Source organism: Adelges cooleyi, unplaced genomic scaffold, assembly GCF_023614345.1.
Source record: "Adelges cooleyi isolate 19-005CV unplaced genomic scaffold, UGA_ACOO_1.1 ACOO_flye_CR_arks_rails_tigmint_CR_PRNA_574, whole genome shotgun sequence".
In the NCBI taxonomy this organism is placed as follows: domain Eukaryota; kingdom Metazoa; phylum Arthropoda; class Insecta; order Hemiptera; family Adelgidae; genus Adelges; species Adelges cooleyi.
The window spans coordinates 5,986,550-5,999,229 of NW_026096268.1; the positions used below are offsets into that span (position 1 = coordinate 5,986,550).

At 31.0% G+C, this 12,680-nt stretch overlaps 3 protein-coding genes across 4 annotated transcripts; 2 read left to right on the plus strand and 1 right to left on the minus strand.

The window, feature by feature from the left end:
* Positions 1–30: 30 nt before the first annotated feature.
* LOC126842809 (NADH-ubiquinone oxidoreductase 75 kDa subunit, mitochondrial) lies at positions 31–3,852 on the plus strand. Its single transcript, XM_050579977.1, has 14 exons — positions 31–152; positions 214–368; positions 446–553; positions 922–1,145; positions 1,212–1,353; positions 1,414–1,635; positions 1,726–1,896; positions 1,969–2,134; positions 2,194–2,345; positions 2,580–2,759; positions 2,820–3,000; positions 3,060–3,235; positions 3,301–3,435; positions 3,503–3,852. Exons 2-14 carry the CDS (start codon positions 216–218, stop codon positions 3,665–3,667), a joined length of 2,175 nt encoding a protein of 724 aa, XP_050435934.1. The 5' UTR covers positions 31–152; positions 214–215; the 3' UTR covers positions 3,668–3,852.
* Positions 3,853–4,347: 495 nt separating this feature from the next.
* Positions 4,348–7,289, minus strand: LOC126842810 (uncharacterized). Of its 2 annotated transcripts, none has more exons than XM_050579979.1 (6): positions 6,999–7,289; positions 5,754–6,262; positions 5,365–5,672; positions 5,117–5,272; positions 4,633–4,861; positions 4,348–4,557 (listed from the first exon to the last, which is right to left on the minus strand). In XM_050579979.1, the coding sequence occupies exons 1-6, from the start codon at positions 7,152–7,154 to the stop codon at positions 4,494–4,496; spliced, it is 1,422 nt and encodes a 473-aa protein (XP_050435936.1). In that variant the 5' UTR covers positions 7,155–7,289; the 3' UTR covers positions 4,348–4,493. The 2 variants fall into 2 exon arrangements, with proteins under 2 accessions (XP_050435936.1, XP_050435935.1); XM_050579978.1 differs by having other exon boundaries at positions 4,349–4,557; positions 5,117–5,302; positions 6,999–7,288.
* Positions 7,290–9,150: 1,861 nt separating this feature from the next.
* Positions 9,151–12,679, plus strand: LOC126843340 (uncharacterized). Its single transcript, XM_050580784.1, has 9 exons — positions 9,151–9,427; positions 9,860–9,912; positions 9,976–10,183; positions 10,716–10,851; positions 10,965–11,110; positions 11,282–11,452; positions 11,517–11,664; positions 11,760–11,846; positions 12,436–12,679. Exons 2-9 carry the CDS (start codon positions 9,890–9,892, stop codon positions 12,555–12,557), a joined length of 1,041 nt encoding a protein of 346 aa, XP_050436741.1. The 5' UTR covers positions 9,151–9,427; positions 9,860–9,889; the 3' UTR covers positions 12,558–12,679.
* Position 12,680: the final 1 nt, after the last annotated feature.

Genomic DNA, 12,680 nt, shown 5'->3' on the forward strand with positions numbered 1-12,680 from the left:
TGCTTTAACGTGGTATGTACGCCGTGGTATCGACTATATATCAAATCATATGGTTCTTATCATTTGATCTTGATTTGTTTTTTATTAACATTAACATTTTGTAGATTTTCCAATTGTACATTATACTGTATGCCGATTCGATAATCTCTTAGGTGAGTATATAATAACATCAAGGAATGCTTTTAAAACTATTAACATTTGTTAAAATTCAAGGTATGTTTCGTACAACAATATTGAGAAGTGCACCCTGTGCTCGTTTAGTGGTTTCGGGACAATGTCGACCGAATTCGAATGCCCCGCCATCCAAGCTTGAAGTATTTATCGATGACAAAAAAGTACAAGTTGATCCCGGCACTACTGTACTACAAGTAATAAAAAATTAGTTAAACATTTTCAGTAAACAGAAATGTTTGTTTTGTACTTAGACGTGTTTTTAATTTAACAGGCTGCTGCCCTGGCCGGTGTAGAAATACCCCGATTTTGTTATCATGAACGCTTGGCAGTCGCTGGAAATTGCAGAATGTGTTTAGTTGAAGTAGAAAGGTCTCCAAAAGTAAGAATTCTTATATTTTTGGTATAAATGGATTTTACCTGACACCTTCTTTTTTGTTGCAATTTTTGTTTGCCATATAATAGTAGTCCTTTTTTTGCCGGACATGTGACATGGCTTCCAGAGCCTGTATTCACAAGGCTGCGCCATAGTCGTTTCTCACAACAATTTTCTTAAAATCCAAGTAGCTGTAACTTTTGAACTAGAAGAGTCTGCCTAATTTTGATTTCAGATTCGTAATCAGTGTAAAAAACACTATAGTATGACATACAAAAATTCGCAACAAAAAAAAGGTATCAGGTTAAGTGCATTTGTTCCATATTTTGCTTATTCAATTTGAATTATTTTATTGTATGATCTTTTTTGTATAGCCCGTTGCAGCATGTGCTATGCCAGTGATGAACGGATGGAAAATAAAAACAAACTCCGAGTTGACTCGTAAAGCTCGTGAAGGTGTTATGGAATTTCTTTTAATGAACCATCCATTAGACTGTCCTATTTGTGACCAAGGTGGTGAGTGCGATTTACAAGATCAAAGTATGGCGTTTGGTAGTGACAGATCACGCTTTGTCGACATAGATTACAGCGGCAAAAGGTAATATATTATACTTAAACCAATTTTACTACTTTATTAATTACCAAAAAATAACATTTATTTCAGGGCTGTCGAAGACAAAAATATTGGCCCACTTGTAAAAACAATTATGACTCGTTGCATACATTGTACTAGATGTATACGTTTTGCTTCAGAAGTTGCTGGTGTCGATGATTTAGGCACTACAGGCCGAGGTTCAGATATGCAAGTATGATGCCAAAATAGTTTTTTTTTTAGTACAATCGTTAATTGTATTTATTTTTATTAGGTTGGAACTTACATAGAAAAAATGTTTTTATCTGAATTAAGTGGTAATGTAATTGACTTATGTCCAGTTGGAGCGCTTACAAGCAAACCATACTCATTCACTGCTCGCCCCTGGGAAACCAGGAAAACAGACAGTATAGATGTTCTAGACGCTTTGGGCAGTAATATTGTTGTGTCCACTCGTGCTGGCGATGTGATGAGAATTTTACCACGACTTAATGAAGTACACATATTCATAAATAATGGATGGCTGGCTCTTTTTTTGATGAATATCGCATAATGTCGTTTTTAATCGATTATTTTAACTGAATAGGATATCAATGAAGAGTGGTTGTCAGATAAATCTCGATTCTCATACGACGGTCTCAAACGTCAACGACTTATCACTCCGATGGTCAAAGACAGTAAAGGAAATTTAGTACCTGTGGAATGGGAAGACGCTTTAGTGACTGCTTCGAGAGTTTTGATGAAAGCTAATGGCGATGTAATAAATTATGAATAATAACTATTGAAGTACAACTTTTTTTTTAAATTATACAATAAAAAATTTTTTTAGGTCGTGGGGGTAGCTGGTAGTTTGTCAGACGCAGAATCAATGGTATCGTTGAAAGATTTACTTAATAGATTAGGCAGTGAAGAACTGTATACAGAACAACCATTCCCAGTAGTTGGTTCTAGTACTGATTTAAGATCATCGTATCTTTTCAATAGTAGCATTTCAGGTATGAATGAAAATTGTTCTTTAATTACAAAAAAAAGTAATTTATAAAAAATTTTACAGGACTGGAACAAGCTGATTTAGTCCTTTTAATCGGCACCAACCCACGTTATGAAGCACCTTTGATAAACACTCGTATCCGTAAGGGATATGTTCACAATGAGTTAAACATCGCATTGTTGGGTCCAAAAGTTGATCTGTCATACGACTATGAAGTTAGTAATTTCTTCTAGTGTTCTTGATATGTTTTGGGGTACCCGTTACTTTCTTTTTAAAAGGCATTTAATTAAATAAAGGACACCCTAACCAAATGTGTACTTGAAAATTTTATTCCTAGCCAATACCCAAGTACCGGGTACTACCAGATATAAATCAAAAGCCCTAGTTTCAACATTTGATATGCTTTTTTTACTCAGTATTCTTCTGTTTATTAATTAATAAATAAATAGCATTTGGGCGATTCAGCAAGTACTCTCAAAGAGTTGGCCGAGAAAAAACACGCATTCTTTACAAAATTATCCAAAGCCAAGCGTCCAGTTATAATTTTGGGAGCACAACAATTTGAAGGTCCAGATGGCGAAGTTTTCTTAGCCCAGGCTCAGCAACTAGCTCAAGAGTTAACCAAAAGTGTAAGTAAATTTGTATTGACATTTTGAAATATAGTGAAATAACATGTATATACTATTTAGGCGGAGAAAGGATGGAAAATTTTGAATATCTTACAACAAGTTGCAGGACAGGTGGCAGCATTAGATATAGGTTATAAACCAAATGTCAATTTGGGTTCACCTAAAGTTCTATATTTGTTAGGAGCCGATAGTGAAGCTGTAACTAAAAACAAGCCTTCTGGAACAACCATTATCTATCAAGGCGAGTAATATTTAGTAGCTATGGACAAATATTTTACTTAAAATCTACTTGTTTTTTAGGTCACCATGGCGATGCTGGTGCTGCAATTGCTGACATTATATTACCAGGAGCAGCTTATACTGAAAAACAAGCTACCTACGTTAATACCGAAGGTCGTGCACAGCAAACTTTAATGGCGGTACAACCACCTGGAATGGCACGTTCCGATTGGAAAATTATTCGTGCAATATCTGAGGTATTTAATTTGTTTTTAAATTATTTATCCATTTAATACTAATCATTACTTATATTTTTCTCAAGGTTGTTGGTACAAAGCTACCTTACGACACCCTTAACGAGGTCCGGGATCGTTTGGCTGATGTTTGTCCCAGTTTAACTAGATACGGCGACTTAGAACAAGCTAATTTTGGAGCACAATCATCCGATTTAGTTAAAGTAAAGAACTATAAACTCATTTATAAAATATCCAACTTTTAATCATACTATTGTTTTTTTTTTATAGGACTTGGTATCCAAGTGCGTTAGTTCACCTTTAAAAGTAAAACAAACAGAATTAGAAGATTTTTATATGACCGATTCTATTAGTCGAGCTTCGCCAACCATGGCCAAGTGCATACAAGCTGTTAGAAAACAAAAAGAGTCCAAGTATTATGAAAGTCGGATTTAAATATTCTTAAATCAGTAATTTAATTAAATGTGCTAACCCGACATTCTTGAATACATGTACACGTTGGTTGGTGTAAACCAATAACATTTTTATTACGATTATTATTACTATAGAAAGTAGAATGTTGTTTCATTTTGAATTTTAGACCAACAATATAAATGGATGCAATATCCTTGTAAAAACTATTAGTATAAGTTATCTTTATTGAATTTATTTGTTAATAATTTTATTTTGAAACATTTCAAAAAACCGAAAAATTATTAATTTATGTTTTTTTTAAAGCCTAAACTGAAGTGTTCCAAAATTTTCAAAAACTACAGCCTGTAAAAATAAAGTAACGATCTATGTTAACAAACAAGTTTTTTGCTTTAAATATTTTCTAAGAGTAATTATTGGGCTTTATAATATAAGTATAAATTAAGCTAATGGCTTTGTTACTCTACTCAGATCTATAGCTTAAACAATTATTTTGTTTAAGCAATTTGTTGTAGATTCTTTATAAAAAAATTTGGGGCTGAGTTTTTAGTGAAAATTCTAAAATGAGCCTAAGATATCAAATTTTCTGTAAAAACGAAGGTCATTAGTGCGTTTAAGCCGCATTAACTACAGTATACCTACTAACTCTTAAAAAAAAAATCAGTAAATCAGTTATTAAATAATCAGTTATTATTTAATTAGTCAATTAGTTATTAATGTAGACACACTGTGTATATTTGTTTTGATTATATTTGATTCGCGACATAGATTATTTTTTTAAGAATTATTATTGAAGAATAAAACCGTATAATAATTATTCTAATAATTTATAGTATTTCACTCGTAGGTTTTAAATATCTCTCCACGCAACAACAACTTTTTGAAATGGTACAAACTGACCGTTGTTAATTCCACTGTAAATATATTAACATTTTGTTAAAAATTGTTATAAAATATAAAACTCAATTTATTCAAATAGGAAAGCTTACCATTCAAAATATCTAATGCCATTAAATGCTCCATCGGAATCACCAATTTTACGATCAAACTGAACACCTACGTGTGGCTCTGCCATTCCAACGATATAGCCAATATAACGTACCCTGCCACCAACAACTTTACCATAGTTTGTGATCACTTTGACATAAGCATTAAGTTGGAGATCGTATATTGACTTAGGCAAATAGGGTTTTCCGGTCACAGGTAGAGAACAGCATTCTGAAATTGATATTATGCAGAATTTTTGTAAATATTAAACTGGGTCAACATCAAACCTATGATTGCTTGACCTATAAAATATATGATATAATATATTTTGAATAAGCTAAGTTAAAATAAATTTAAGGTAATTATGTGTATGTCCAACAAGATCAACAAATATTCGAATCGAATCAAAAATTATTAAACACATAGATCAAAACTGAACACTTAAAAGAAGAAATTATCTGAAGAAAAATAATTCATATTTCTAACCTAAAGTGCCATGGTAAGGTTCTGAGTAACGTCTGTGCGTTTTGCACTCTTTAACATCCAAGTGACTTCCAGTAAGACTGTCAATAGCATTGCGTACAACACACTCGGATTCTTCGATGAGCGAGTCTGTTGAATCGTCTTCTGCTTTTCTCAAGTCTGGCATTGACATACGCACTTTTCTTAATTCTAAATTATGTTATCTCGATAAATCACACAATTTTCTATTGAATATTTGAATAATGTCTGACCTTTAAATGATACTTTGTTTTTGTATTTTTTTGGAATTTCATCTTCTGCTTTTAATGTGGCAGTGGATGAATATTTTACATCTTGTAAAGATGCACTTGGTTCACATGGTACACTAGCAGAACGTCGGCATTTAGTGGGAGAAGATGGAACAGATGACCAAGGTCCATAATTATGACGAGCCTCCAACGACATTACCGACGGTCTTACTTGACATCGATAGCACGATGAGTGGACTGAAAATACTGATCCAAAATCATAACGTGAAGATGATGAACCTATAGAGACATATCCAGGACTCCTTAGAAATCTGAGGAGAAAATAATGTATTAATTTAATACAAATTATAAAAGACAATACTATAGATTATGATGAAAAGTGTGAAATTTACTTTGATCTTGATGGTTCACGGCTAAGTTGTACTGGTTGTTTACATAAGTGATCGACACTTCTTGACAGTTCTGGTACCATACTAGTAAAATTAATATCCGACAACATAACCCTTCTAGATTCTGTAGTTTTCTTTGATACGCGCAGACATTGCTTGCGAGTATTTTTATCGACTGGCGCAATGAACTTTGATGGTAATGTCGTGTTCGGAGACATAGTTTTTTGGTTAACTAAAAACCCTTCTGAACGCCACTGTAAAGGCAAAGCTGTAATGTCTGTTTGGGCTTCTACCTCTTGTGTTTTAAGAGTGATGTCCTTTAAAATAGGCCGTAGAGGACTGAGAAATTTTGAGTTTCTCATGTCTTTGGTAATGGCTCCACATTTTGATATGTCCGTTTCGATCACTTTGTCTATGGAAACAAGATCTTCATTGGGAGATACGTTGGTCGTATCATCTGTAGTAAAAATCAACTCAATTTCGTCCGTTTCCTCTGAGTTTTGACTGGTGATCTGAAATTGTTTTTCAAAGTTATATGTAAGTAATCAATATATTCTATTATTATATAGTTTAACAATCTGGTATAAAAATAATGGTCAAAAGATATAAATTAAAACAACATTGTAGTGTTTAAATAACTATAAATTACAATAAAGTAATCATGATAGTTTTTATTTAATATTATACTTAATAACATTATTAACATTATTAACATTGAAATTTTATAGACTTATAAATAATTCTAACAGTTAAAGAGTTTTACAAAAAAAAAAATGTAACTTTATTGGGACCAAATTGTAGTTACATATATTTATACTGACTTATATACCTAGTTATTTATTTATAAGTATTATATTTAAGAAGTACCAGTTTTAATTTTTTTACTTCAATTTTTTGACAGTATGATTTAAGGTCTAAACATAACCCTGAAGGTAGATTTAGAGTGGGGCTATAACATAAGCTTAAAGCTCAAACTTTCTTTTTAAAGAAAGAAAACTTTTTAAATGATACATACGTATAATTGTTTTTACAATTTTACACAGAAACTTTCATATTTCATTAAGTGATTTTATGACAGTTATTGTAATTCTTGACAACTTTGTGACCTCTCCGATCCCACGTCTGGGCTGTTTTTTATTTTTATTATTTTTATTAAACAAATATTTATTAAATTAATTAATTAATTTAATTTATTTATTTATTTATTTAATTCATATTTACAAAAGCACTAGTGCAAGGAACACTAACCTTTTTGTCGTCGTTCATTGTCAGGCGAGATTTCTTTACCGATTCGAGTTCAGCTTTTGAACGTTCAAGCGCAATTCTCAACGCGATTACTGTTTTGTGCAGAGACCGAACCGTGTTCAAGTCGAAAAGACCACTGTCGTCACTGTCTGTAGCCATTTACGGACGTTAACCATTATTATACCGTCGTGGCATGTTTTTAATTTTTTTTTTATTATTATTATAAACTAAAACAAACAACAGTAAATACGAACGTACACATTAGCACTGCGGAATTGCGGAGTAGAGTTGGTTCAAGTATTGATTTAATTTTAGGCCCACCGCCCGCTTCGACGTCATGGTGCGGTGTTTGGTTTTATTCTTCCATGCGCCGTGATTACACTTTCCAAGTAAATCGTATTTCTATACTTACCGCATAAAGTAATATTACTTTATGCCCTATGATACCTACGTATTACCTAGGTGACGTAACTAAGAGGGTTGATGGTTCAGACTTCAGAGGGTAGTGTGTACAGTCACAGAATGTTCTAAACTAAATGTATTCTGTGGTACAGCTGTTGTATTCGGACCCAAAAGGTTCTACAGTAGGTGTCAGCTGATATAGACTTAATGAAAGCTGTTGGACTTGTTCAAACAGCTTTCAACAAAATTCGAGAAATGCGTTATAATTTTGAAGAAGTAGGTATAATATGAAGAACATTAAGTATTACAGCAAAGACTGAAGTGTTAACACACTTTTTTTTTTTTAATACGACAAGCAATAGGTAAAAACCTCTTATAATGCTTAACTAATAAAATACAATACTTAATAATATATTATATTCTAATCCCTATTCGTCTCTAGATTCCTTTTAAGTCTAAAATACAAATCAATACAGAGTTGTTAAATTTAATACCGGTTGGCAATTAGGTAACTAATACCTAAACTGCTAGTTAGGTACTTTTAAAATATAATAGCACATCATTTGTTTAAATAAACTATTACCTATTAATTGTAGGTATTTTGTAAGTGTAACAATTAAAAAAATAGGATATTTTAATAATCATTAATTATGTGCGCACACTGTTCAGTAGTTATTTCTAGTAACTGCATAATTATTATAATCTGTTGTACAAATAATAGTAAATTAAAGCAATCAATTTACTAATAACTTAATTGCATATTATAATTTATAGTTAGTATACTGTCGTATACGGTCTGGTCCCAATAACAAGTAGGTTTCTCCTACTTGGAAACTGTATAAATATATAGAGGAATGAAAATTATTGAAAATCTTGTTATTTAACATTGTTTTACAGAAATTAGAAAATGAACGGGTTTATGCGAATCTTTTATTTATAAAAGCAAAAAGTCAAACTTTGGTAAACTGAAAAGAACTATTTTTTAGTCATAATTCATAATCTATACACTTTAGTTATTGTAAAAATATATCTACTATCTCAGACGAGCAATAGACAGCAAAATTCAAGAACAAAAATATGTTACTAACTGTAGGTACAGGCCAGTTGGTAATTTTTAATATAGTTGTAAGTTGATAGGTAATTGTACATATTTTCTTTTTGTCAGCCAGCTGTTAGTGTTATGGTCGTAGACTATCATAGGCAGTAGGTACCCGGTTTAATATAATTCAGCCTTGTAGATTCGTTTTGCTATTCTAATAGCACACAGGGAGTCTTATGGCACAACTAATGTGGGGAGGAAAGCAAGAGAAATTCAAATCTTTCTAAAACAAAATGTCATCAACAAATAAGACGATGGCCCCAAGTAATGTTTTTAAATTGTATCGAAATTCTCAGGGAGCTTTAAGAGTTTTTATATGGTCTGAATTTCCCTGCCGGATGCCCTCAACTAGTTGGGCCAACGACGCGGAGTCCTTGGATTATCCCACGGAACAGCGATAGCTTGAGAGTTGGGATTAGATACAGAACCGAATCGATTTTCATATCAATTTAATTATAATATAATATTGAATTTCAATTGTATTTTTCAACATTATTGCCCATCTAAATATTAATATGTATATTTATCTTTGATTAATTATAGTAATTTACGCTCATGTATTATAATAATGTGTACTTGTTGCGCGTGCCGAGTCGGTATCACAATAACAGTTGCGTGATCCACTGACAAAGCCGGTATGCGCAGACATGAACTTTGACAGTGATAGTCAATACTGATAAGGTCCTGTCATGCCATTATTTTGCGAACGTTTATTTTAAACAAATACTCGGTAGGTACTAGGTACTTACACAGAAAAAATTACTTGTTTGACCGATGTGAGATGTCTGGTAGGATGTATAGATAAGTATTTATGCCTATCCCGCCTTCCAGAATTTACAAAACTGAATAGCTAACCTCAAAAGTGTGAACAAACATTGTTCAGTCTACGAATTTTAAAAATTATATTAAATAATTAAATCGCCATAAACAGGTATGTATTCTATGTCGTGTAACTAATTGTCTATTTATCTCGAAATAATTATCTTAGGAAAAATAGTATCGTCTTTGATCAAAATAGGCAAAATTTAAATTAGCCTCAAGATTATATTTTAATTGTACCATAATATAAAAATTGAATTCCAATAATATCTCAATCAAATGTTTTTAAAATAAAATGTTGACCTGTCAACATATCTTACACTTAACACATAATTGTATAGTACTTTTATAAATACTAACATTATCTTCTGGTGGATAAAAAAAAAATAATAATAATAATAATGTTAGATAAAATATAAATAATTATTAATTATATTACGTACAATTATGTTTAAGTGTTATAATGGCTTATCAAAAACCTTCTAGACAGACTCAAGATCATTAATTAATTACTATTTGATTTGATTTATTCATATTTTTTTAGTTTGATACATACCTACAATTTAATAAAAAAATGGGCGATTCAAAAGCATTAAAGTAAGTTTTAAGAAATGTATATTGAATTTATTATATTTAATATCGTAAACATTTATTTTTTAGGCCAGGAACGCTTGTTGGTTTTGGAAATCCATTGTTGGACATGTCCATCAATGGCGATGATGATTTATTAAATAAATACGATCTTAAAAGTAATAACGCTATATTAGCTGAAGAAAAACATATGCCATTGTATGAAGAACTGATAAACTTTGAAAAAGTAGAGTATACGGCTGGAGGTTCAGCTCAAAATTCTTTAAGAGTTGCTCAGGTAATATTATTTGTAATTTACTTGTGAATCGTCGTTGCCGCGAAAAAAACTTCCATGTTCTAAAACCTAATTGTTCAGAAGACACTTATACTATAGTGTCTCATAATATTTTATTACAAATTACAATACAAAATTTATACATTAACCTTAAACATCCACATATCTATAGGCAACCCCGCTTAGGAATTTCGACGTAATAAGTTGTATTATTTTCTCTATTAAAAAATCTGAACTATACAATTTTTAGAGGGCTTTTTTGGGGGGCTAAGCCTAAGCCCCCCAATTTACGCCTATGTCTAAAGCGTGTTAAACGATTTATAGTAGGTAATATACATGAGGTTTTATTTTTCATTTATTCTACAATAGAGATAGCACGTTAGAGATTTTGTCATATGATAGCTTATTTTTTTTTGTATCCACTTTCCAGGGATACCAAAACCTCAAAATTGTAAAATTGGCAGTTTTTTTAGAGGAAACGGTGAAATGTTATAAAAGAAATTCTAATTTTAAATGTTTTCCCTGTGATTTTCAGTGGATCCTAAAAGAACCAAGTGTCGCAGTATTTTTTGGAGCTGTTGGTAAAGATAAATATAGTGATATTTTAAAACAAAAAGCAAACGAAGAAGGTCTGAAAGTGCAATATCAATACACAACAGAGAAGCCCACTGGTAATTGTCATTAACATTATTAATAACTTTTTTTTTCTTTGGTGAGAAGCCGAGAAGGTACTTTGTTTTTTAATCTAAATTTATTATTAATATATAATTCAATTTTTGAATAGGTACTTGTGCTGTTATCGTGACAAATAAAGGAAAAGATCGTTCATTATGTGCCAATTTATCAGCGGCGCAAACATTTTCAGAAGATCATTTGTATGTTTCTGAGAACAAACAAATAATAGATAACGCTCAATTTTATTTAACTACAGTAAGTCTAATTTTAAGCAAACGTATTTTTATATTTTCAAAGCATAATTATACTTAAGATAGTTTGAATTTTGCTATTCAAATTATGTGTATTTTTTTTACTAAAATTATATTTTAGATAATAATTATTGATATGAAAATACGTAATTTTAACTAATTTGTTTACGTTTAGGGTTTTTTTTTACAAGTAAACGTGAAAGCCGTGCAAAAAGTGGCTGAAATAGCTCGTCAAAAAAAATGTCCTTTCTTGTTTAATATTAGCGCTCCGTTCATATGTCAATTTTACATGAACGATGTCATGTTGGTTTATCATTTTGTTGACATTTTGATTGGAAACGATGAGGTTTGTTTTATCTACTTAAACCAAAACACTTGGGTATTAAAGTTAACACTTTTTTTTTTTGTAGGAAGCTAAAGCATTTTCAGAAACACAAAAATGGAACTTGAGCGACATTGAAGAAATTGCTAAAAAGTTGAGTACTTTTGAAGTCGACAGCGGTCACAAGCGTCTTGTTGTGATCACCCAAGGAGAAAACCCAGTTATTGCAGCTAATGGTATACAATATTGTTTATAAAATTAAATATGTACTTAAAAATGCTAAAAAAACATTACATTTGAACGATTATTCTAAAAAAAAAAATTGTTTTAGATGGCGTAATCACTCGATATCCGGTACCTAAAATTCCCACTAGTAATATTGTGGACACTAATGGAGCTGGTGATGCATTTGTCGGTGGTATGTCAACGCTAATGAAAATCCTTAATTTTGTTTTTGACTAGATCTTTGTTAAGGGAGAGCATCAAATGTTATACAAATAAGGACTAAAATAAGAAGTCACTTTCTGAATTATCTACCAAACAGATTAAAAAGAAATGTTTTTTGTTATTAAGTTAAACATATTTTCTATGGGTTCGATTTTTTATTTCTGTTTTCATAACTCTATTATTAGCCATTTTATGTTATTTTCTAATAAAATAACTAATTTTCTGATAGCTTAATCAATAATCAGCCTTTAGCCCTCATAGAGAATATAGTATAGCTTCACATGAAAATATACAATTTTAAACTCATCCAATAGATACGCTGGAAAATGACTTTTACGAAAGTAATTTTTTATCTAATACGCTATAAATCGGAGAAAATTAACTTTAAAATTTTTATAACTAGAAAAACTTAACATTTTTTATACATTAAAAATAATTGGCATACCTTAAATGGTTACTAACTAATATTGCCTGCCCCTTATTCCTTAACTCGATATTGCTAAAAAATAAAATGTTTTTAACACTACAAATATATTTTACCTACAGTTTTTTTTTTTTAGGATTTGTTGGAAAGTATGTTTTGGGATGTCCAGTCGAAGATTGTATAAATTGTGGAATAAAAGCAGCGTCTTATATTATACAACGACCAGGAATCTCCAAAGGAGATCTGTTTGATGTCTAACTATTTATTTATTCTAGTAATACGCTAATTGTTGCCAATTATTATTAATATGTATTTTACTCGACTCTTAAAATGCATTTAAACTTAATATTGTATCTTATTTTTGTAACAATATATATGTTG